Source organism: Lagopus leucura, unplaced genomic scaffold (genome assembly GCF_019238085.1).
Source record: "Lagopus leucura isolate 7727_CA_CO unplaced genomic scaffold, USGS_WTPT01 Super-Scaffold_100019, whole genome shotgun sequence".
Lineage (NCBI taxonomy): Eukaryota > Metazoa > Chordata > Aves > Galliformes > Phasianidae > Lagopus > Lagopus leucura.
In genome coordinates this window covers 456,131-478,711 of record NW_024962273.1, presented here as the reverse complement: position 1 = coordinate 478,711, position 22,581 = coordinate 456,131, and the positions used below count along the sequence as shown (strand labels likewise).

General features: G+C 52.1%; 1 protein-coding gene across 1 annotated transcript; it reads right to left on the bottom strand.

Annotated features, from left to right (window-relative positions):
- Positions 1-3,428: 3,428 nt before the first annotated feature.
- ACVR1C (activin A receptor type 1C) lies at positions 3,429-22,310 on the bottom strand. The gene is made up of 9 exons (XM_042877813.1): positions 22,153-22,310; positions 13,991-14,221; positions 8,186-8,431; positions 6,159-6,389; positions 5,804-5,971; positions 4,959-5,115; positions 4,709-4,833; positions 4,297-4,427; positions 3,429-4,129 (listed from the first exon to the last, which is right to left on the bottom strand). The coding sequence occupies exons 1-9, from the start codon at positions 22,208-22,210 to the stop codon at positions 4,004-4,006; spliced, it is 1,473 nt and encodes a 490-aa protein (XP_042733747.1). The 5' UTR covers positions 22,211-22,310; the 3' UTR covers positions 3,429-4,003.
- Between the last annotated feature and the right edge of the window lie 271 nt (positions 22,311-22,581).

Genomic DNA, 22,581 nt, shown 5'->3' with positions numbered 1-22,581 from the left:
GCAGCACATGGCCCTGTACCCGGGGAGCACAGAGCTGGCACCAGTGTGCATTGGTGACTGCAGCACAGTTGGCTGGCCTGGACACAAGCATACAGAGCATCAGCCTGGGCTCCTCTGGACCCAAAGAGCACTGAGTGTTCCTGAGCACCTCCACCTCCCAGCATCCTACTGATGTGCCAGCAGGCGTTGGGCTCTCCAAGGGGAGCAGCAAGTGCTGGTGAGCCCCGTGCAGCTGCTGCCGACCTCAAAGCATGCACCTCCTAGCAGCACTGTGCCCACAGCCAGAGCATCCCTGAGGCAGACTGCTTCCAAAGCACAGCAGCACACTTACCTGAGCTCCCTGCAGCACCTGCAGAAGGACAGAACTCACAAGCAACTGCCAGTTACACGGTGCTGACTGCAAGAGAACAAGAGAGGCCTACAGCATTCTGCAACAGTCATGAGCATCTCAACATGGCTTTGTAGTGCAGGACTTTGCACCAGCATATCTTTAAATTGAGCACAGCCCAACTTAAAGTCCTAGGTTATGACTCTCTGGCCAGGGCTCTGCCACCTGCACAGCACAGGAGTTCTCCCTCATGGACCTTCCTGGGCTCTGGTGTGCCCCTGTCCTGGTGCTAGGCACTGCACAACAGAGCCCGGCCCCATCCCCTGCCCTTCAGCTGTGGGTCAGCGCTGCTCAGAGCCCTCAGCCTTCTCTCCTTTGGGCACACAGCCCCAGGGCTGCCTATGGCTGCCTCAGCCCTCCCCGCTGCCCTCCCAGCACAGACAACAAACAGAGCTCTGCACATCACGGCGACACAACGGCAGAGTGTGCTCAGTTTATTAAAATCTTCCCAACCTTTCCGAGAGTATATTGGTCTGTAAAATACACATACAAAATACAGCATCTCAACTAATTATTTACATCCAGCAGCAACTTTAGCAACAGTTTTAAGAACTTGCTGCAACATACACAAGATTGGGTATCTCACAAGGTGCAGATTGAATTTCATCGCTAAGTTCTAAAGTATTGCAGCACTTCCAGATAAAGTATGAATGCTTCTGTATAGAACAGACAACTCAAGCTGGTTTTTGAGGTTGACAAAACGCGACGCATTTCTCTTTGGGGACTGAAAGAACCACAGCAGATTTAGACACAAATGTGATAGCTACATTCAAAATACATTCGGTCTATTTATGCCAAAAATACATTCGGAGCCTTTGGTTACAGATTATTGCACGTCTTATGTCCTGCAGAAACGCACTGTGCCTCTGGCTGCTTTCCTCCCCTGTGTGCCCACAAAAGGTTCTGGGCACACAGAGCGGTGCCTCCCCAGTTCCAACAGACAGAAGTGGTGTGTGATGGGACTTGCTGTGGGGTTACCTGAGGGAATGAGTCCAGTGGAGTGCAAACGACCATAAGAGCAGCAAAGTGCAAAAGAGATTGCAGTTTGAGTTTCTCATGGGGTATTTAATGGGGGAAGACTTAAGGAGACATAAAATAAATGAGGTGCTAAACGTTCGTTAATTAACTTTGCCTTTCAGTTCATGTTCTGCACACATCATTGTAGGTTTTTACTACTAGTAAGCTTAAGAAAATGTAAAGTAATTCCCCCAGGTGAGAATAATGGCTTAAATAGGTTGGGAAGGCTGGGCGATGAGCAGCATCCAGCATCCCCAGGCCTGAAACATCCCATGAGCTGAAGAGTCTGCACTTTAAGTGCAGATTAGCAGCAGAGATTGTCATCTCTCTCTTAAGAAGCCCATGGCTCCCTAAGGAGCAAAGAAGTAACTGAGTATAACCTCTGTTATTAAACAGGGTGTTTACATGGAGGGAAAGGGTGACAAGACAAATGTTGTGTTGTGTTTTTAAAGAGAGGGTACAGCTTACAAACATTTTAAAGCCCCATACAGCAACACCGGCCACCTGGCTCCCTTATTTGTACCTGCAGTTTGTTAAGATGTGTATTCACCTCTCAACAAAAGGCAAAAAACCCACTGCAAAAAACACTGAGCTAAGGGAAAAGCAGGGAAAGCAGACTGATCCTTGTGGGAACCTCGCAGTGCCCTCGCAGGGTGGCACAAAGGAAGCAAAGCAGTAAGGAGAAATGATTCTCAGCCCACTGCTATCAGTTTCAGATCAATTGTTCTACGGTTTCAGGGAGCTGATCTCAGTGGTTACCAGATGGCCTTTTCCCACTCTGCAACCAACACCTCCATGCTTCCTTTGCAGCACAAAGGGTTTTTTTCAGGTTATTCTCAATAGGAGCAAACTCTGAACCTCAGCTCTACAAATCCTTCGATGCTCATGTGAGTATCACCATTGGGATTACACACTTGCAGCACCTTAGGAAGTACCATCTGTTGAACTCTTGGCATAGTTCATGCAGTAGAAGCAGATGAGAGTAAAATCTATCTGATGACTTTGATTACGTCTCAGAAAGCATGCTAGGCAAATTCTACTGGCAATCTGATAGAAATACTCTCACCATTCAGCAAACAGACTGCAAAACAAGGCAAGGTTTGCACTGCTCAACACAAGCAGAAGCAGACAGAAGTTATTCAAGGAGACGCGTTTCATTCCATCCTATTTACGGGCCAATTAGCATCCATAAGAGCCCATAAAATCCCCATTTGTGCGTCTGAAGGAAACACGGAATACTGATAATATTGATCATCCCACTCGTCCACACAGCCCATTCCTCCACAGAGAAGCTCCTGCTCAAGAGGTTCCATGACAAATATTGAACATAAGGACCATAATTAGCCAAAATCTCACTTGCACAGAGCTGTGGTGCTACTCCAGATTTCTGCAAACCTTCACTACTTGGGGACGTCGCAGGCTTTAACTTCTCTGACCACCTGGATTTAGAAACACCTACAGAAGCAAGATTGTTGCACAAGGTGTAATGCTGGCAAGCAAAGGCACGAGAACACTGTACTCAAACAGATGGCCATGGAGTGGGACAGAAGTCTTAGAGACTTCTAAGAAGCTGCTTAAAAATGCACACATTCTCAGCTTCAGTAGAATTTCTCCCATTCCATTCCTATGTATTCACCAGAATATTATTGCTTGCACTATACTTCCTAGAGAGAAATCAATTGGCCTTTGATCGATGCACTCAGCTCAGATGAAAAGAACAAAATAACTTCAACTCCTGACTGTAATACTGTGTGTGAAACTGAGACAAGAAGAATAAAAGTAAAAAAAAAACAAAAACAAAAACAAACAACAGCAACAAACAGGCTTTTGTTCACAATATTTATGCTCAGTGGAATTTTCATAGAATCACAGAATGGCCTGGGTTGCAAAGGAGCACAGTGCTCATCCAGTTCCAACCCCTGCTGTGTGCAGGTCCAGGCTGCCCAGAGCCACATCCAGCCTGGCCTTGAATGCCTGCAGGGATGGGGCATCCACAGCCTCCTTGGGCAACCTGTGCCAGTGCCTCACCAGCCTCTGTGTGAAAAACTTCCTCCTAATATCCAACCTAAACCTCTCCTGTCTCACTTTGAAACCTTTTTCACCTTATTTGCTTAGGTAAAGACAAACACAGTATTTAAAAATGCATTTTACTGACAGCCCCTTCTCAGATCCCTGCGTCGAAGCAGCAAAAAGCTTGATGAAATTTGGTCTTTTGCTGGGTTTGAGGACGAAACTGTGCTTTCTCTTGCAGACGTGCTTTAAGCAGTCCCAGCGATTTGGCAGTACATTGGCTTTGACAAGGACAGAAAGCACAATAGCAGAAGGTACATTTACACCGACGTGTTTAAAGCTCCTTCCTGCTATTCACCTAGCATCCCATCTTCCTCAGGCAGCCCAACCAGCAGCTTGCTGTACAGAGCAAGAGCTACAGGTCACAATGAGCCCCTTCCAGTAGCCAGCTATGAAGCCAGATGGCAGCACTCTGTTCTGGGCACTTAAATACCGACCTGCGTCACATGAGGTAGACCAAAAAGAAAAATAATATCACATGTCAACAGATGAACAGCAGAACGCAGTGCCCTCCTCCTGCTGGAGCCGTTAGGTTTTGGAGTCTTCCTGCACACAGAGCTGTGAGATGGTCTTCTTGATGCGCAGAGCAGTGAGCCGTGCTGCACCGTTGGCGTACCAGCACTCCCTCATGATGCGGCCCATCACCCGCAGTGCCTGCAAAGTGTCATGGGGACAGGGGAGAACACTGGGACATCACACACAGCTCTCTTCAACAGCAGCATAACAGCCATGCCATTCACTAAGAGCCACACCGACCACCCTCTGGCTCGCCGAGCAACTCTGTCTGCATCCAGAGAGGTTTCCTAAAGAACTGCTCTTACCTCACAGCTTTGCCACTGGTTTGGAATATTTGGTCGGAGCTTCTGCTCACAAACCACCCTTCTCATATCTTCTATCGAGGGATCAGAAGGCACGACATCGTAGTAAGGCAGCTGGTACTCCTCAGTGATCCCTAGAGAGATGCAGCAGACACGTCACAAGATGTGCAGCAGCTGCCCCAGGATAAAAGCATGGCTGATGTTTTCATGGGCAACGAGAAGGAACAGAGCAACTTTCGTGGCCACCTCATTTCCCGGTGGAGAAAAAATGCTCAGCAACAGATTTATTTCCACCTTCACATCCTGCCAAGATAATTGAGAGTGCAGGGCCAGGGACACAGCTCCTTTAATTGCTCTGTGTTTATCTGGGATAAAAGCAGTCCAGATTGCAAAACGCCAAGGGCAGACAGCTCACCTCCAACACAACACCTCCGTGCTATCTCCCAGTACACCAGCCCAAGAGAGTAGATGTCCGCACGCTTGAAGGACTCAAAGATGTTGGTGTTCATCGCATCATCCAGTATCTCAGGAGCCATGTACCTTTAAAGGGGACACAGGTCACAGAATTACACCCCGGCAGGATGGTTGTCTTGGAGGGGCCCTCACAGCCCCCCATCCCCTGCCCTGGGCTGGCTGCCCCCTGTCCCACCCTGCTGCACCCATACCTCCTTGTCCCCACCCGCGGGTTCTGGGGGATGTCGATGGTGTTGAGCACGGAGTCGTGCTTCACTGCCAGCCCCAGGTCTGCAATGGCACAGCTCTCGTTCCTCTTCACCAGGATGTTCTTGGACTTCAGGTCCCTGTGAGCGATCGCCGGTTTGCCTGTTCATGGGAAGGAGAGTGCTGGCTGTTCTGATGGCCACAAAGAAAATTGTAACATAATGAGCAAGCAAAAGAAAAGTGACTGCAATCAGCTTTGGTGCTCTTCCTTGTAAAAGATAGGACAGTCGATTCCATTCCAAGTAAAGCTCTGCTTAATGCTATCCAATTAAAAAACAGCAACAAGACCTTGAAGGTGTTTTTGTTCAAATGTTTGTATTTCAGGAACAGAACTGCAAAACTCCACTCCAAAGTGGTAGGGAACTGCTCATCAGTGCACCCTCCAACAGGTGCTCCTACAGACACCCACTTATGATGACTGGAGCAGGCCAGGAGTGCCTGAGTGAGCCAGCACTGCTGAGCCATCACATAACAGCAGAGAGCTTTGTCTGACTGCAGAGCAGATCTTCATGTCTGACTGGCAAGGAAGGGTCTGTTTGAGCTGTCTCCCCAAAAAAACAGTGCTGAAGCTCAGAAAATTTGCATTTTAAAAGCCGAGAGGACCGCAAGCTCAGTCGGGCTGACTGTTTCCTATCTTCTGTTTGCACTGTATCATGTACACTTATGCTAAGAGCATTTCTTGCACTGCAACAGCATGTAGAATGCTCTGCTGACAGCTAAGCATTTCTGCCAGCAGCAGTGCAGTCCCTAATGCAGGTGAAGGCGGAGGATCGGGAGGAGGAGCGCTCACCCTGCGTGCCCACGATCTCCATGTGCAGGTGTGCCAGGCCGCTGGCGATGGACAGTGCCAGCCTCACCATGCCCTCTGCCGTCACCGTGCCCCTGTTCAGGTAGTCAAACAGGGAGCCCTGCTCGTGGTACTCGGAGACGAGCCACAGCTGGGTCCAGGTCCCGTTGTCTGTTGAGAAGAAGCAAGGAGATGCAGCTGCCTAACAGAAGGCATGCGGAGGAGCCCTCCCTGCCCTTTGGCCAGCGCCCACCCCAGCACACAGAGCAGTCAGAGCCCACCCCAGGCAATGTGCAGTGATGGTCTGCTTCCCAGCCAGCCCTCAGTTGTGAAATGGAATGAAGAAACGCCACCGTACCCTTGTTATCAGCAGCAATAAAGCCCAGGATGTTCTCATGTCTCAGCATAACCGTCTGATAAATCTCTGCCTCCCGGAACCAGGACCGCTCGTCTCTCGAGGAGAAGATTTTCACAGCCACGTCCTCCCCGCACCACTTCCCACGCCACACTTCTCCGAAGCGCCCCTTCCCTACGATCTCCTGCAGAACGATGGTCCTCGCAATGGTTCTCTGTACGAGCAGAGGTAAGCCTGGTTCAAAAAGAAAGCACAGCATCGGTGAAACACTTCACCAGCAGTTTTCCAAGGCTGAAGTCAGAGGTCATCCAGTGAGCTGGCAGACAACGACCCTTCCCCAGATCAAGTTTTCAATTTTACTTTCCATCTGAAGCACGTCGCCCACTGCTGGACATCAGACAGCTGAGGCCACGCTGCACCCAGTGCAGCCCACGCCGCCCTGCCCTGCACAGAGCGCACACAGAGGGCTCAGCCCAGGCTGCCCTGTGTCACATTCACCTCTCAGAGATGGGCCATACCCCAGGGCTATGAAATACCAGCAGCAATAACATTTTCCTCGCTTGGAGCACACACACCCACGCTCTGCCCCTATGCCTGTGTCTGCTGAGAATGCAAAAGCCGTCAGAATTAATAACATCTGACCTGCACTTGTCTCTGCTGTGTACTCCTCTGAACAGGGAGTCATTTTCATGCACATGGAGCTCTGCATGTGCTCCTGGTTTCCCATTGGGCCGTGCCTCAGGTGGGCATAGAAAATAAGGTTAACTAAACTCAGCACCCTTCACATATTTTTCACCTATTAATAAGATTAAGCACAATATGTGTGTTTTTTCAGATAAATAAAAATCCTAGTTACAGCAAATTGGGCCACACAGACTAGATGTGCCACGAAGTGATGATCTGGAACTTGGAGATTTGCGATTAGCTGATTTAGCACGTTCTCAATAACAGCAGAGCAGGTAGGATATAAGAAGGAGAAAATATTACAAAGGTTGGGATTCTGCTCCAAAGAAGTGTGTGCAGTAATGGTATCCTGGAGCCCTCAGGAAGATCCTGGAGCACCTCTCCGACTCACCCAGCTCTGCGGCCAGCCACAACACATCAGCAGTAATGCCTCCTTTAGCACTGGCAGCAAATATCTGAATCACAATGCATTAACTTCTGTACCAGAACAGGGGATTGAGCTTGGCTACCTGACAAGACCACCCACTCAAGGCCCTGCTGCCCTCCATTCACATGCAGCCCTTGCTCAGCATGGGACTCACAGTGCCCACACTCAGGGTGCTCGGCACAAGCACTGCCAGCACCTGGAACCTGCTTCAGGAACCTGCACTGGGGAACTCCAGAGCTCCCTTCCAAACCAAATGGTTCAGGGATTCTGATGTCCCCAAAGACCTGCAGGGGTGGTTTTGCATTGGAACCAGATGATGTTAGTGATCTTTTCCAACTTTAATCACAAAACCATAGAATGGCTCAGAATCATAGAATCACAGAATCACAGGATGGCCTGAGTTGCAAAAGCCCACAGTGCTCACCCAGTTCCAACCCCTGCTGTGTGCAGGTCACCAACCAGCAGCCCAGGCTGCCCAGAGCCACATCCAGCCTGGCCTTGAATGCCTGCAGGGATGGGGCATCCACAGCCTCCTTGGGCAACCTGTAACAGTGCCTCACCACCCTGTGTGTGAAAAACTTCCTCCTAATATCCAACCTAAACCTCCCCTGTCTCAGTTTAAAACCATTCCCCCTTGTCCCATCACTATCCACCCCCATAAACAGCCATTCCCCCTCCCGTTTATACGCTCCCTTCAAGTACTGGAGGGAGGTTAGGTTGAATGGGACCTTAAAGATCATCTAGTTCCAACCCCCAGCAGCTCAGGCTGCCCAGGGCCCCATCTATGGCCTCGGGCACCTGCAGGGATGGGGCGCCCACACTGCCCTGAGCAGCCTGCAATGATTCTGTGATTCTGTGGTCCAGAAGCAGGACAGATGCCGGCCGGTTGGAGACGCAGCTCACACGGACACCCACATACCAGAGCCGGAGCCAGACGTCGTCATGTCATAAATGAGGTCCTTGAGCGTCTTGCCCGCGCTGACCAGGTTGCATTCGGAGAGCGGCTCCTCCACGTTGGGCGGCTTCGTCCTGCCGCGGGCGCAGCGCCGGCCCTGGCAGCTGCAGGCAGCCAGCACTGCCACGAGGGACAGGACGCAGATGGGCACAGCCACTGTTGCCGCCAGCACCACGGGACCCACAGCAGCACGACTGGGGGACTCGGAGGCTTCAGGGAGAGACGAGGGAAGAGGTGGGATAAACAGACGGTCAGTGAGGAACTGCTGGGGGCTGAGCTGTGCTGTGACCCAATGGCTCACAGCCCACGGGGAACAGGGCCCTGCCTGCTCCTTCTGGTTTGTGCATGGAATTCTCAGCGCCAGCCCAGCCAAACGCAGAGCCCTGGAGAAGCTGCCTCCCTAACACCCAATGGATGTGGGACACACAAAGATCTAATGAGACAGTAACAGGATTCCTAAGGCAGAACACTTGGAAAACATGTGCTCACAAACTGTATTTTACAAGGGTCAGGAGATGGGACTGTCCCACAACACGTTCTGCTTTAAAATGATATGGGAAAAGCACACAGCAAGTGTCTGCAGGGACACATTACTAAGGGATTGCACATCCATACACAGACTCCTAAGGCCTAAGGAGTTGTGAATAATCTAAATAAACAAACAAACAAATAAATAAACAGCCACTCAGAATCAAAACACACTGAAGCACAAGTACCCCACGGCGGATCCACAAGCTATCAAAGCCTGGGAAACCATGCACACCCCACAGAGTTGGCAGCTATAGAACACCAAGAGCCTCTCTCCCTCCAGAGGGCACTCAGCAGTGTGCAACAGCCCTTCTGGGGGCAGCGGGGCTCTCTGGGTGCTGCACAGCCCCAGCATTGCTCTGTGTTGTGGAGGAGGAGGAGGAGAAGGAGGAAGGATGTGGATCTCCCCAGCCCAGCACTGAAGGGTTACACTCCTCCAGGTGCAGTGACACCAGCAGCAGTTTCTCCACAGTGGCAAGATGTGCCCTCGGCAATGCAGAGGTGCCGGGGCTGTGATCAGCTTTGCAGAGCTGCCTTCTTTCTTCTGCCCAGCTTTGACCAAGGGAAAAAGGAAACAGAGTGTTAACAACAGAGGTCTGCGTCTGTTTGCAGTGTGCAGCTCAAACTGCTCTGCAAACAAAATTCGCCCCATCTTGCCTGGGAGTTTTCCTTCAATACCGCTCAGGAGGCTGTGCAGACACGGGCGCTTCCCAGTGCCAGGGGCTGGTAAAGAAATGCATACAGGAAAGACCCTTTGAAGCATCAGTTCCTGCCACCAACTGCTGAAAAACAGCACAGCAGAAAATGCTCTAAACGAAAAGCTTGCTCGTCCTAAGGACGGTGCGAACAGCATCCAAAGGGAAATGCTCAGGGAGGTGTGAAGTGCACCGAGCGGGCAGCAACGTGCAGCAGGTTTCAGCAAGTGCAGCAAGATTCAGACAGATCCACTCATGAGGCTGACATCCAGCACCAGGGATGCAAACAGACACCAACTCCACAACCTAAGCAGCATTTTTGGAATGAAATGGACTTCAGCAACACTTACTGGTCTGCTCTGAGATTGCTGCTGCAGGTTGGGAGCTCGGGCACAGAAGGGGAGAGGTTGGAGGATGGGGTTCCCAGAACAGCTTGGGGTCTGCACTGAGCTCCTGGGGGACACAGAGGCCCCCTGCCCAGGGAAGCCTGCTGGGAGGAGCAGCTGGAGGCCGCAGCAGCCATCTCCTAGCACTCACTGGTAGGGAAGACAAAGCACTGGTGGCAGCCACTCCAGTCCTGGCCAGGCCTGCGCAGAGCACACATAGGAGTCTCGGGAATTACCAGCACTGTGGTTTCTGCTGCACTTCCCAGCACTGACCCCACAGCACAGCTCCTGCAGCCACAGCCCCACCTCAGGGCTCAGAGCTGGCACCCGTGGGGCTGCTCCAAAAGCACATCCCGGGGAGGGACAAACAGTGCCAGTGCAAAACACACAGCGCTCGCCATACAAACAGCAATTTAGGACCAAATCACCAAATAAGTGTGGTAATGTTTACAGAATTGTGCAACACTCAACTCTTTGAGAAATAAGAACATCTCTCATGGATACCTAAAGCACTAAAATCAACACCATTAATCAAAACATGTTGCAATCTTATTTCTAATCTATTATTGACTTACTGATCAGGAATAGGCCCTGCAGATTTGTTGTCATGTATGAAACAAAAATAGAACATCTGGCAACTTCCAGCAATTTCACAATGTGGTGCAGCTCTCTTCCAAGTGGTGTAAACAGGAGTGCTTTCAGGCAGGAAAAAAAGAAGGATGGTTCTCTTTGCTGCCATGGAAAAGACATTCTCTCACACAGCACCTGCCTGGGTTTTGACATGCCACCTTAAGACTCCCGAAAGCACAAAACTATTCATATTTAAGTTACCAAACTTTTCAGAGATGGAAAAAGAAAACCAAAACCATTCTTTCCATTGCTGTAAGGAAATACACTGCATTTAATGCAGAGTTCCATGACTGCAGGCTTTCAGGACATCCAGAAAACAGCTGGGAAAGGGCTGCCAAAGGCTGCCGAGGTTCAAGGAAAGCCTTCGGGGATACAGCTGTGAGATAAACAGAGCATTATCTAAATTGCTGTTTCCCTGCCCCTGCCCCCACCTCCCTTCCACTGGCTGTGCTCTTACAAATCCCCGCAGAGGACACGGATCTGGGCCAGGCGAGGTGCGCGCAGCCAGCAGCGCGCACGGCGCACGGAGCGGCCACGAAGGCTGCAGCACCGCCTGCAGGGCTTCTTAGGGCGAGCATCCCGAGGGCTGCGGCACAGCACCGAGCTGCATGGACGTGAGGAGCGAATGAGTTCGGGTTGAGGGCGCTGAGAGCTGGGCGCAGCAGCTCCTCCTGCCCCCCGCTTTTCCCAGTCCTGACCCCGTCCTGATGGCCAGGCTGCCGCAGACCGAAATGCCTCCGACAGAAAACAAAGCAGAAAGCGGCCAACTGGATGAAGTTGCTGCAACACAACACAACCTGCAGTAACACACGCTGTCAGCTCTGCACTCCAGCATCGGCGCCCGAGCTCATCCACTCAGAGGAACCAAAGCGGCCACGAAGAAGGGAGAAAAATATATCAAAATATCTCCCTGCCTCTCCTCTCTGTGCTCCATTCTCCATCCTCCCTGCTCTTATCCATCAGCACGTTCTGGGAAGATACTGGAAAGCCTCTTCACTCACTATCTGCTCTGCAGCTTCCACCTAACTGTGCTTGACCAAGTGAGTGCTGGGAAGGCAAAGTGAAGCGTTGTCATCCTGCTCAGTAACAGACAATTAATGCCAGTTTTATAAGGTTCACGTTTTGTAATGTGAAATTTGTAAAAGCTCTCATACAGCAGTGTCCACTTCTTGAATACTTAGATGAATGGAATGCACAGATAAAGGCTTTGGTGTCTTGAGGCACTTTCAAGCAGGTAAATGTAACGGAGTTATGCACAGAATGGAACATTTCTCCTATGAGGATGGGCTGAGAGCTGGGGCTGAGCAGATGGAGAAGAGAAGGCTGCGGGGTGACCTGTGAGCAGCTTGGCAGTACCTAAAGGATAGAGACAGGAAAGAAGAGACAGATTCTATAGCAGGGTCTGCGGTGATAGAACAAGGGGAAATGGCTTGAAACTCAGGGAAGGGAGGTTTAGGTTAGATATAAGGAAAAGGTCTTTCACAGTAAGGGTGGTGAAGCACTGAACAGATTGCCCAGTGATGTGGTTGATGCCCCATCCCTGGAGACATTCAAGGCACGGCTGGATCAGGCCCTGGGCAACCTGATGGAGCTTGGTGTCCCTGTGCATTGCAGGGGAGTTGGACTGGATGGACCTCAGAGATCCCTTCCAGCTCTAAGGATTCTATGACTATATGTTTGTTCATACAAAACCTACAGACAATATTGAAAAGAGTGAGAGAGAGGGAGAGAGACAGAGAACGTTGCCTGGCAATTAGTCTTCCAGTACAAACCACCTTTTCCATCAACATGGACAAACACAAGGGACGTGTATTTCTAAATCCAGCTCTATCCCACTTTTTCTCTCCCTGCTGCACATTCCCACGCTGCAGGTGTGAGCAGCAATGGGTGCTGCCAGTGCCTCCATGCCGGCTGGGCAGCAGCAGGGAAGAGCCATCAGTCACAACTCATAGCACTTGTTAACCCCACGCCACTCATTCTGCTCCACAAAGCCCTGCCACTTTGTGAGGAAGGGCCGCTCAGTATTGTGGTTTAAATAGCAGAAACCTGGGGTACATTCAGGGCAACACAACAAAACCCCCATCACTGCAAACTACTTCTGCTCTTTGGAACATTTCATCCCCTAATGCAAAAGTATGGTAATGAAATCCATGGCAGCGAGTGCATAAAAAGCAGATGGGAAGCCTGCATCTGCCCCCAGAAAGGTTTGCCTTCACACACTGTGAAAAGCTCAGCTCAGAACAGGAGCAGCCTCCTCTCGTGCAAAGCAGCAATGGGAACTGTGCAGCTGAGCACAGCACACAGGTGTGGCCCGAGGAATGCTTTGCTCTGCTGGAGCCTGAACACAGCTGGCACACAGCTCCTCCTCTGCAGATACCCAAACCCACCGGGGTGCACTCCTGTGCAGCTGCTGTAGGGAACTGCTTCACACAGGTTGACCAGAGAGTGCAGAGAACCCTTCCAGCCCTGCAGTGCTGTGATACAGCGAGGGCTGTGTGAAAGGGGCTGTCAGGGGAGACCAGGAAACAAAGGGCCTTGGCACTGTCACTTTCTGACTACCGTGAGCTCCCCCAAATGTTCAGAGGAAAGGGTTCAGGCTAAAAATTAATTAATTTTCTCTGGTACTGAAATACAAAACCAGAGGTTTCACAACCCAGCCCAAACATTGGGAACAGACATGTCTCCATTCTCAACTGTAGGCAGCAGCTTCTCCCAGGCCCCAGCGTCTCTGCCTACACAAGCGTGGCGGTTTGTTTCTGCATTTCTGGAGCTCAGCTTCCACTGGCATCTCCCTTCTGCCTTCAGCTGGAAGATGTGCACCTGAACAACCCTTAGCCACCAGCAGCAGGCACGGCTCATTCCCATGGATGAGATTCACAGCCCTCCTTCCACCCTTTCCCTGTGGTCACCTGCCTATTGCTCACATACTGAATGGTGTTATAGGAGCATTTCATCCTGCCAAGTATTAACAGAGTGCTTTCACTATGCTGCTAATGATAGCAGCTTGAGTGGAAGTTGTAACTATAAATTACGCATTAATCCACATCTTTCTTACCTGTAAGATCTCTCACTGCTCTAAGTACATCAAAAGGTGTCATCTGATAAAGCTGAGTATTTGACAGCATACTGTAAAGCTTGGATTAGACACACAAACCCTGGAGAGAAGGGTGAGGTATTTTACCAATAATTAAATCTAAAACCAGTGCAAACATACATTTTTTAAAGAACCAAACCAACTCCATTGCACAGGAATTGGTCCAGCACTGTGCGGTGCACTCAGCTCCTTCATCCCCTGAAGGCAGAAATTTCATTCACACCTTGTGTCTGCTGGGCAGGGATTGCTGACACAACTGAGCTCTGAGCAAGGCTGTCCCACAGGCCGCTCCCCTGCACTGCATGGCCAAAAGCTGAAGGCAAACCTGCCTGCTTGCAGAGACACAAGGACTCCCCCCAGCAATGACAACCATACACACCACCCCCCTCAGCTTCAGTTCTGCTGCCAGCCCCCAGAGCAGCGCCGCAGCACGCACCTACAGGCAGGCGGAGGGTGATGTTGTTGCAGAAGTCGGTGTAGCAGCACTCGGTCTTGGTGATGTTCTTGGAGCTGTGGCAGAAGACCTGAGCGTTGAGCTCCGGCAGGGACACGCAGGATTTGATCACCTCCTCCTTGCCGTTGGTCAGCATGACCGAGGCCCAGCACGCTCCCTCCGTCTGGCAGGTGAAGTTGGTGTGCTCGCACAGCTGGCACACGCACTGCAGCCCTGCAACACACGGTTCTGTGAGGACAGGGCCAGCGGTGCCCCTGCAGCATCCCGCCCGCCTGCCCTGCCCCACCATGGACTTGTGGGATGCGTTCTGCACACCCTCACTGGGTCAGCGGCACCTGCAAGGTGGAACTCTGCTCTGTGACACAACCTGGGGTCTGCACAGAATAAAAAAGCATTATCCTTGCGCCATCCTGTTGCTTTGGGAACCAGGCCAGGCTGCAGAGCACTATTTATTTTACTTAAAGATGACGTCTAAAAAGCAAAAGCACGAGGTGACTCAAATCTCAGATGGCCAGTGGCCACCAGGGCCAGAATAGCACCATTCCATCGCTAAGCCACGCTCAGGAAGGCAGCACAGCCCCGCACACACTGCAGTTCCTCTCTGCCAGGCACCACCTGCCCTAGCCAGGAGCTCCACCAGGCTGTGCCATCACACCTCATCACACACATCACACATCACACCCAGCCTACAGAAGATGAAAGCACAGAGTGCCCACCCCTCCACATAACCTACTGCATCTGAGCTCACATCTGAGGAGGGACGCAGCCGAGGCAGAGCAAGCTCTGACAGAGATCACCACGAATCCGATTTCTGTCTCTGCCACACAATTTGCTGTCTTTACAGCAATCTTCATCCCATACTACAAGGAACAGCTTGTGATGTTTATCCTCAGCTCGGGCCCCACAAACTTCCCTGGCACCATATGCCCGTGTTTATCCCACCCGCAGGCAGGCAGGGCGCATCGCCGGCTGCAGCTCTGTGCAGGGAGAGCACAGCCACCCGGTGAGCTGCTGTGAGATACATCATCATGGTCCTGGGGTGGGCAGGGTGAGACCCAGCACATCCAGGGAAATGAGACATCGGGAGGGAAAACACTTCGTCACTGATGCTGCAAAACAAAAGCATTACTTGAGGAAATGAAAACAAACTGCTGCTGCAGGGTCTTCAGTGATTCAGATGTGCCATTATGCTGCTTTCTCTCACCTTCTCAAGGCTAAAAATAAAATAGGAAATGGTCTTTTCAATGCCATTCACGGTAGATAACTGTTTTATCTATACCCTGACACTCTGTGGGTGGCTTCAGATGAGCGCAGGGGGAGAGAAGGGCGCCCCGGAGCCCTGTGTGCCCACTCTGACCGAGCTGGGGCCATCAATTATAGCCCAAATGAAGAGCTTCACCCTTCCACCTGGAGCCTGCTCATGGCCGGGGGCTGGAGCTCACACACACAATGTCCAACAGCCAGCTCACTGCAGGCAGAGCAAAGCACCACTGCATGAAGGTTGGCATTTCCTGCTGCTGTGCTCAGAGCGCTCTGTTGGAGTGCCCAGGTCCATTTTTCCTATTAGTTCTGGACATTCTGCTTGAAACTGACCCATCCAATTCGCTGCCCACAGCTAAAACCAGGGCTCTTCCCCACAGAGTTCTTTCTGCAAGACACCATTACACCACGCAGAACAAAAAGTTTATGGGTACAGACTGTCAGTACAGCCCCATCACATTACCACTGCTTCTGAAAGTGGAGGTGTTCAGCCCCCAGATGAATCCCCGCCCCAGCAGAACACTTCAGAGCCCGTCCACCAGCTCCTTCCAGCTCTGCTCTGGCCCTGACAGCCCCCACTGCCATCACTCTGTCCTGTTTCTCCACTGAGCAGCCCTTCAGCTGCACGGCGCTCCTGCAGCCAGCCTGCAGTACTGCACAGTGTGCAGAAGAGGAGGGATGAGGGACAAGAAGGGCTTAAAAGGAAAGGATCAAAGGGGCAGGAAGAAAACATGCTCCCAGATTTCAAAACGAGGCAATCTTAATGCAGTAACAAGAACAACTCTGTTATTTACTCAAGCATGGCAACATTTCCCTTAACACATTGCATTCTCTTGTTGAGAAATTAGGAGAAAGAGGACAAGCGAAATCCTGCGGCCTCGCAGAGCTATGCCAGGCATCCAGCAGCCTCTGGCCCCACACACAGCCCTCCCACAGCCCCACGTCCCCTCACAGAGATGGGCTGAGCCCCGGGGCTGCACAGCCTCTGCCCTGCAGAGCAGTCGGGGCTGACCTTACCCAGAGGGGCTGCAGTGCCAGGAGAGGCAGTGGGTGGGTTCACAGTGCCAAAACTCACAAGGAAAGCAACTTCTAGCTAGAGAGACCGGGCAGAATGCGTGCTCCCTGCTTCAGCATCGTTAAGGGTGTTTTTCTTCTGTTCTTGCTACAGGAATTGCAACAGATGGAAGAACACAAGTTCAGACACCGGCTTAAGGACAGCAGTGAACAGTTAAAGCAAGCAGAGATACACAGTGCACGTTTGAAAGTTAAATGGAAAGAATAGAGCACACATGTGGCATAGACTGACCAGCAGCGTGGCACAAAGTATGGGCTGAGGCTGCAGGAGGAGGGGACTTGCTCTCCTGTGAGCTCTGCATTTAGCGCAGATTCCTCACTATGCAGATCGGCACAGCCATAATCCTCCATTAAGTCATAATCTGGCAGTATCCACAACGGTGAGCAGATCCTGACTGTGCTTACCAGGCAGCAGAGTGCCTCAGAATGAAATCTGAGTGCAGACATTGATCACATGCAAAGAAATGTGCTGCCACGAGGCAGAGCCGCTCTCCCCCTTACCACGAGGCCGTCCCGTTCCTCTCCAAGCAGCCGCGCAGAACGTCTCTCAGCCACGTGCAGCTGTATGTGGCAGTGGGCCCCACGCCTGCTACTGCCATGGCAGGGGTGGCCCAGAGGCGGCCGTGCTGCCCAATGGCCCCAACCCCATTGGGAGGAGCAGGGAAACACTGCCGGCCCTGGGCCTGGCCTCAGTGGCATGTTGCAATGGGCACAGAGCCTGAAAGGCACGGAGCAAGTAGGGGGGTGAGACCAGCTCGGAATTGGGCTCTTCTGCAGAGTCTTGTAAAGAAATTGTGGCTCACATTGAGAAGATGAATGGGATTGGTCCCTTTCCCTAACAACATAAGGTGTACGTCTTACCTCCACCACTTAGGATAAATCATCATAGAATCACAGAGTTATAAAGGCTGGAAAAGCCCTCTCGGATCCCCACACCCCTCCCCAGCCCAGCCCCTGGAGAACGGGTGCCCTTGGAAACCTGGCTTTGAAGATGAAGATATGGATGTTTTGAAACTACTGCAATAAGAAGAGCAAACTATTTCAGATCAGCACTGGGAAACCTGAAGTATCTCTGTTTCGCCCCATTCCACAGTGCCCACATACGTGCTGATGGAGGAGGCACTGAGGTTCTGCATCCAGCTCAGGTCGTCTGCAATCCAGCTCTTCAATATGTGTTACTTATCTTGCTGCTGCCGAGCTGAAGATGAGCCAACAACAGAGAGGTAAAATGCCACTTGCGTGAAAAACAGAATGTGCAAAGATCACTTGTGCTGAAGAAGATCGCTTCAGGAGCCACATCCAGCACAGAGGTGCTGCCTCTTCAGCCTCCAGCTCGGACTTTGCTCTCTGCAGGGCAGAACAGCAAAGGGCAGCTCAGAGCCCAACAGCAGAGAGCTGCGAGGGAGGAAGCATTTCTGACCTGGGTTGGAGTTATTACCCAAGCAGCTCGCCCTGTTATCTGCCCCCTGCTCACTTCCACGTTGCTGCTCTGTAACCCCCCAATGGTACCGAGTGCTCCTCAGGCAGAGCACGGGGCTGGACTGAGCCCCAGACAGCCATCCACACCAGTTCAGATTGAGCCCCAAACAGCCACCCACAGTGGCTGCTGAGGCCCTGAACACACTGTGCCCCACCACATCCCACCTACAGCTGCTCATCTGACTGCTCCCCACAGACCGCCCAGGGCTCGCAGCACCAGGACTGGCTCTCAACAGAGCCCAACTCATTGATCGTTAAGCACTTGGCATTCTCACTGCTTTGTTATTAAACCTTTTATTAATATTACTATTGTTAAAGCTTTCCTCTTGTAAAAGCAATGGAAAAGAGCATCAGCTCTCACAGCCATACCTTGGTACAGAGCAGCACATTAAATCCTCCAGCAAAGGGGTACAACTGCTTTGCCACCACGGTACATAGGGGTGCTTTCTGCTTTTGGTACATCACCACAGGCATTTCCACATTCCACAACAAACTCCACTACAGAACCTGCCACAGGGCATCTCCACAACTGCTTTTATCAACAGATAAGTGTTTTGCAGTAGGAGAAAGACAAAGAGCTGAAGTTTGGTTGTTTGGATTTTAACACTGCACTTACTGCATAGCAAGAGCCCAGTTCTATGCTGTTCTCATTCATTTATCCCTGTTTAGCAATTTTCAGCTGCAACCTGTTCTGAGCGGGGATCCACCTCTCCCAAATGCACAGCGCGTCCGAGGAGTCTCTCAAGAAATGGGAACAGTGCTGACACTGGGTGCCAGGTGAGCCCCCAGGCAGCACTGTGCAGATCCCAGCCCTCACTCCACAGCCCCTCAGGCACCCCGAGCAGCACAGGAGGGACTGCCGGCACCGAGCACAGTGCAGGCAGAGGAGATGGATAGCAAAGGCGGTGGAGCAAAGGATTAAACTGCCAATAAACCCAAGCACCAAACCAATGCAGACCTGAGAGTAAGCCCCAATTTCGAGTGAGTCCACCCAAGGGATGAGAACATACAGAACAGTGGGACAGCTCTCCGTGTCTGCAGCAAAACCCTTCTCCTCTTAACCCTACAAACATTCCCAAGCACTGAGATACACTGATAGCTCCTCAGGACCCTGCAGTGCCCAGTGCAGCGCTCAGCCTTGCTGGAGAGGCAGACAACCAACAGGGTGGGAAGAACAGAGAACAAACCCACAGCAACCCAAGAGAAAAAGCCATGCAAGATGGTTGAACACAATGATAAAGCCAACTCCTCTTTCCCATGAGGATCACACAAGTCCTTCGACATGAGAGGCTTCATCCCTTCCCATCAGCTGGGGCTGCAACCACCTCTGTGGCAGCAATCTGAGTATCACACCACAAAACTCCCACAGTGGAAACACTGAGAAAAGCAAACTGCAGAGAGCCTATCAGAGTAACTCAGATCTGTTCTACTGCATGCTGTGCTGCTGCTCCTTAAAGATAAAGGTCGCTCTGTAACCCTGCAGCTGACACCCAGGGTTAGCTTTTAAAGGAAAGAACGAGTAGAGTGAACACCCCATAGTGCTGTGAGGGAAGCAGCTGGCTTGGGAGGGGGCAGAGCAGGACAGGTGAGGATGAGATGAGATGGGATGGGATGGCACGGGATGGGGCACACCACTACCTCCGAACCCCAAGGGAACACCGAGTGAATGCGAACAGTACAGGACGAGGTGCAGCGGGTACGGCCCGTCAGAACCCCCCGCTCAGGAAGTTCAGAGACATCAGAGCCGGGGAGCGTGGGCTGGAACCAGCGCCGGACCGGCAATTCCCTGTAAATCCCACCTGACCTATTTCTGGCGGATACACGTTGATCATAATTAAATGCATTAAGCTCTTTAACCTCCCGAGAAACAACGCTGACCCCGGCCAGGCGGCGGCACAGCTTTCGGAGTGCCGGGCCGGGGGTCGCGGGCACCAAACAACCCCGAGCGCCCCCCGCCGCCCCCTACCTGCGCACAGCCACACGGCGGCGCTCAGCAGCGGCAGCGCCGCCCGCAGCGCGGAGTTCGGTGCCCGCCGCATCGCCGCGCATCCACGCCGGGGCCGCAGCCCGCAGCCCCGCGTCCCGCCGGCCGCTCCGCGCTATACGCGGCGGGGAGGGGCCGCCCGGCACCACCTTCTCCTCGGCCACCGGGCAGAACCCGCCCGCGGGAGGTGCTGCCGGCGGCCCCGCCCGGGCCGGGGCTGGGGGCGGGCAGTGCCGGGAGGGGCGGCCCCGCACCGCACCGCACCGCTCCGCACCGCACAGGGCAGCGCCGCGGGGCCGCGCGTCGGCTTGGTGCCCGGCTCTGCACGGAGATGCGCTTCAGCATCTCTCCGGTCGGCGCTCGGTCAGACCGCTCCGCGGACGCCGGCGCGCCTCGGCGGCCGAACCGCTCTCCGCATCGTACAGGTTGGAAAACACCGCCACGGTCATGAAGTCCAAGCACCGCTTCTCCATCATCCCGTTATCTAATCCGTGCTGAGGGCCTCAGAAAAATTCTCCTTTCGGCCTCACAAGCTGTCCCGTATGCCGCAAACTGCCGGGGAGATTTTTACCCCTCTGTGCCTCGTCAGTACCAAAGGGTACCATCAGAAGTCAATCACACTGCAAACGTAGCCAAGGAAATTCTAACAGGGCCACAGGCACAGGCTGTACCCTAAATCTTGAGGTGTTGTATGCTCCGTGTGTCTGTGTTTGCTGTAAGATAAAGCCACTCCCAAGAGCCCGGTTCCCCACGGGCTGTTACATGCATTTCTACTGCTGCCAACTAAGTAGCACTTTCTATGAAGTTCTTACTATTATTGCTATATCTCCATTAAGTCTTTTGAACATAACAGAAAATTACAGCGCCATATCACCAGCACAAAACCCAAAGCACCTGTGGTTCGTGTCAAAAAAATAACAAAATAAAACTGAAATGAACTCATTCACCCAAACAGCACTCAAAGCCACTTGGTTTGCTTCCCCTCAGCCTTGGTTCTCTCTGAATCAATCAGTTCTGCAATTCCATTCTGGCCTATTGCAGCCCACAGTGCTCTAACTGACTTGTCCCAATGAGCTCATAGAGGATCCGTAATGAGACACACAGACAAACAGAAACAAATAAATTAAAAGACAAATCTGTTGCTCTTGATCGTGTACTTTCCTTAATTACTTGTTCAGGACCCTCTCACCCCAACCATTCTATAGCTCAGTGACCCCCAAGTCCTTCCCAACCCAACCATTCTATGAGTCCCCCTGCAGCTGGAAGCAACACTCAGCCCCCAGGAGGAGCCCGGCTCAGCGCAGGGCTCTGTGTGTCCCTTTATGAGAGGGGCATCCAGGGGAGGAGGCCTTGAGAAGGGGCAAGGAAGACAACAACACAGCATGCAATGAAAGGAGCACAACCACCTTCCTCACCCGCTGCCTCTGCCCTCCAGGACAGCCCCAGGGCCCTTCGCAGGGCACTGAACACCACACTGCCCCCCTGGCTGCAGGGATGCTGGCTCCTCTCCTTCCCCACAAAGGCACCTTCACAGACCTGAAGGATTGGGTTGGGCAGGCCGGCCTGGGAGCCAGTAGAGCAAACAGAGTGTATTTGTTGGATTCAGTGCTGCGGGTTTGTTCCCTTAATTTCATCATGGACTCACCTGGATTAATGCTCAGACGAACATTATTTGGCTTCAGTTCTTCTTCAAGAGCGCTCTGTCACAAGAAATGTCACTTGACTGAATACTTTTAGAAAGACTATGAATTAACCTCTACCAAAACAAAACTTAAGATACAGAAAAGACAAAATCCAAAACGTCCAAAATTGCACAGCCATTGGCTGAGACCAAAAATAGTTGCTCTCCTACAGTTCCACCCTACGAGCACAGTTTATAGACAGAAATTTACTCTGCACATGCAAGCAGTCGATATTCTTGAGAACTGCACTGTCACAGAGATAAGGGTAAGAAGTGACTTAATACCACGCTTTGGGTTTGTTATGTAACTGCCAGGTTCCATACAACATCTCCCACATAACTCTGGTGGTGACGCCTGGCAGCGATGCACCAAACCAAAGCCATCAGACTGAGATGGGGCACAAGGATTTGAGGTCCCTTCCCTCAGACATCAGTGAGAGCACGGCGCGATGCGAGCCGCGTTGTGATGGCACCACACGAGGCTGAGCTGCAAAACCAAGCAGACAACTTGAAAGCAGGCAGGTGTGGGTGCTGCCCTTCATTGGCTCTGCACCAGGTCCTCCAGCAGTGCCACCAGGACAGCCCTGTTTGCCATTGCTGACAGAGGAGGGCCCACCGCACAGCGGCCCTGAGCAGCGCCAGCTTCCCAGAACTGAAGGAACTGACTTGAAATCCCAGCACCTCCGGGCTCCTGATTTCCAGGGCAGCTCTCATCTCCTAACATTGGTTCAATATAGTTCCAGGTTTGAAATTGGTTCCAGGCCAAGAGGCTCACGGCAAATCTGCTCACAGCTGAATGTGCTCCATTTCAGAGCTCTTTTATCCCCACGTTGTGATGAGGGCAGATTTGCATGGGGAGCAGCAGAGGAGCAGCTGACTGAAAGCAGAACAACTTCCAGCAGGAAGCGCTCAGGTGAGAAATCCTTATTTCATAGTAAGAGCAGAACACCACGGCATGAGAAGAGTTAGGGGCTGCCTGTCTGCAAAGGCACAACCAGCCCGGAGCTGCCCCGCTCACACGTGCAGGGCTGCTGGGATCACTGCAGGAGCTGCCCCTTCCCCAGCACTGCAATGAGGCTGTGCTCACAGCCCACT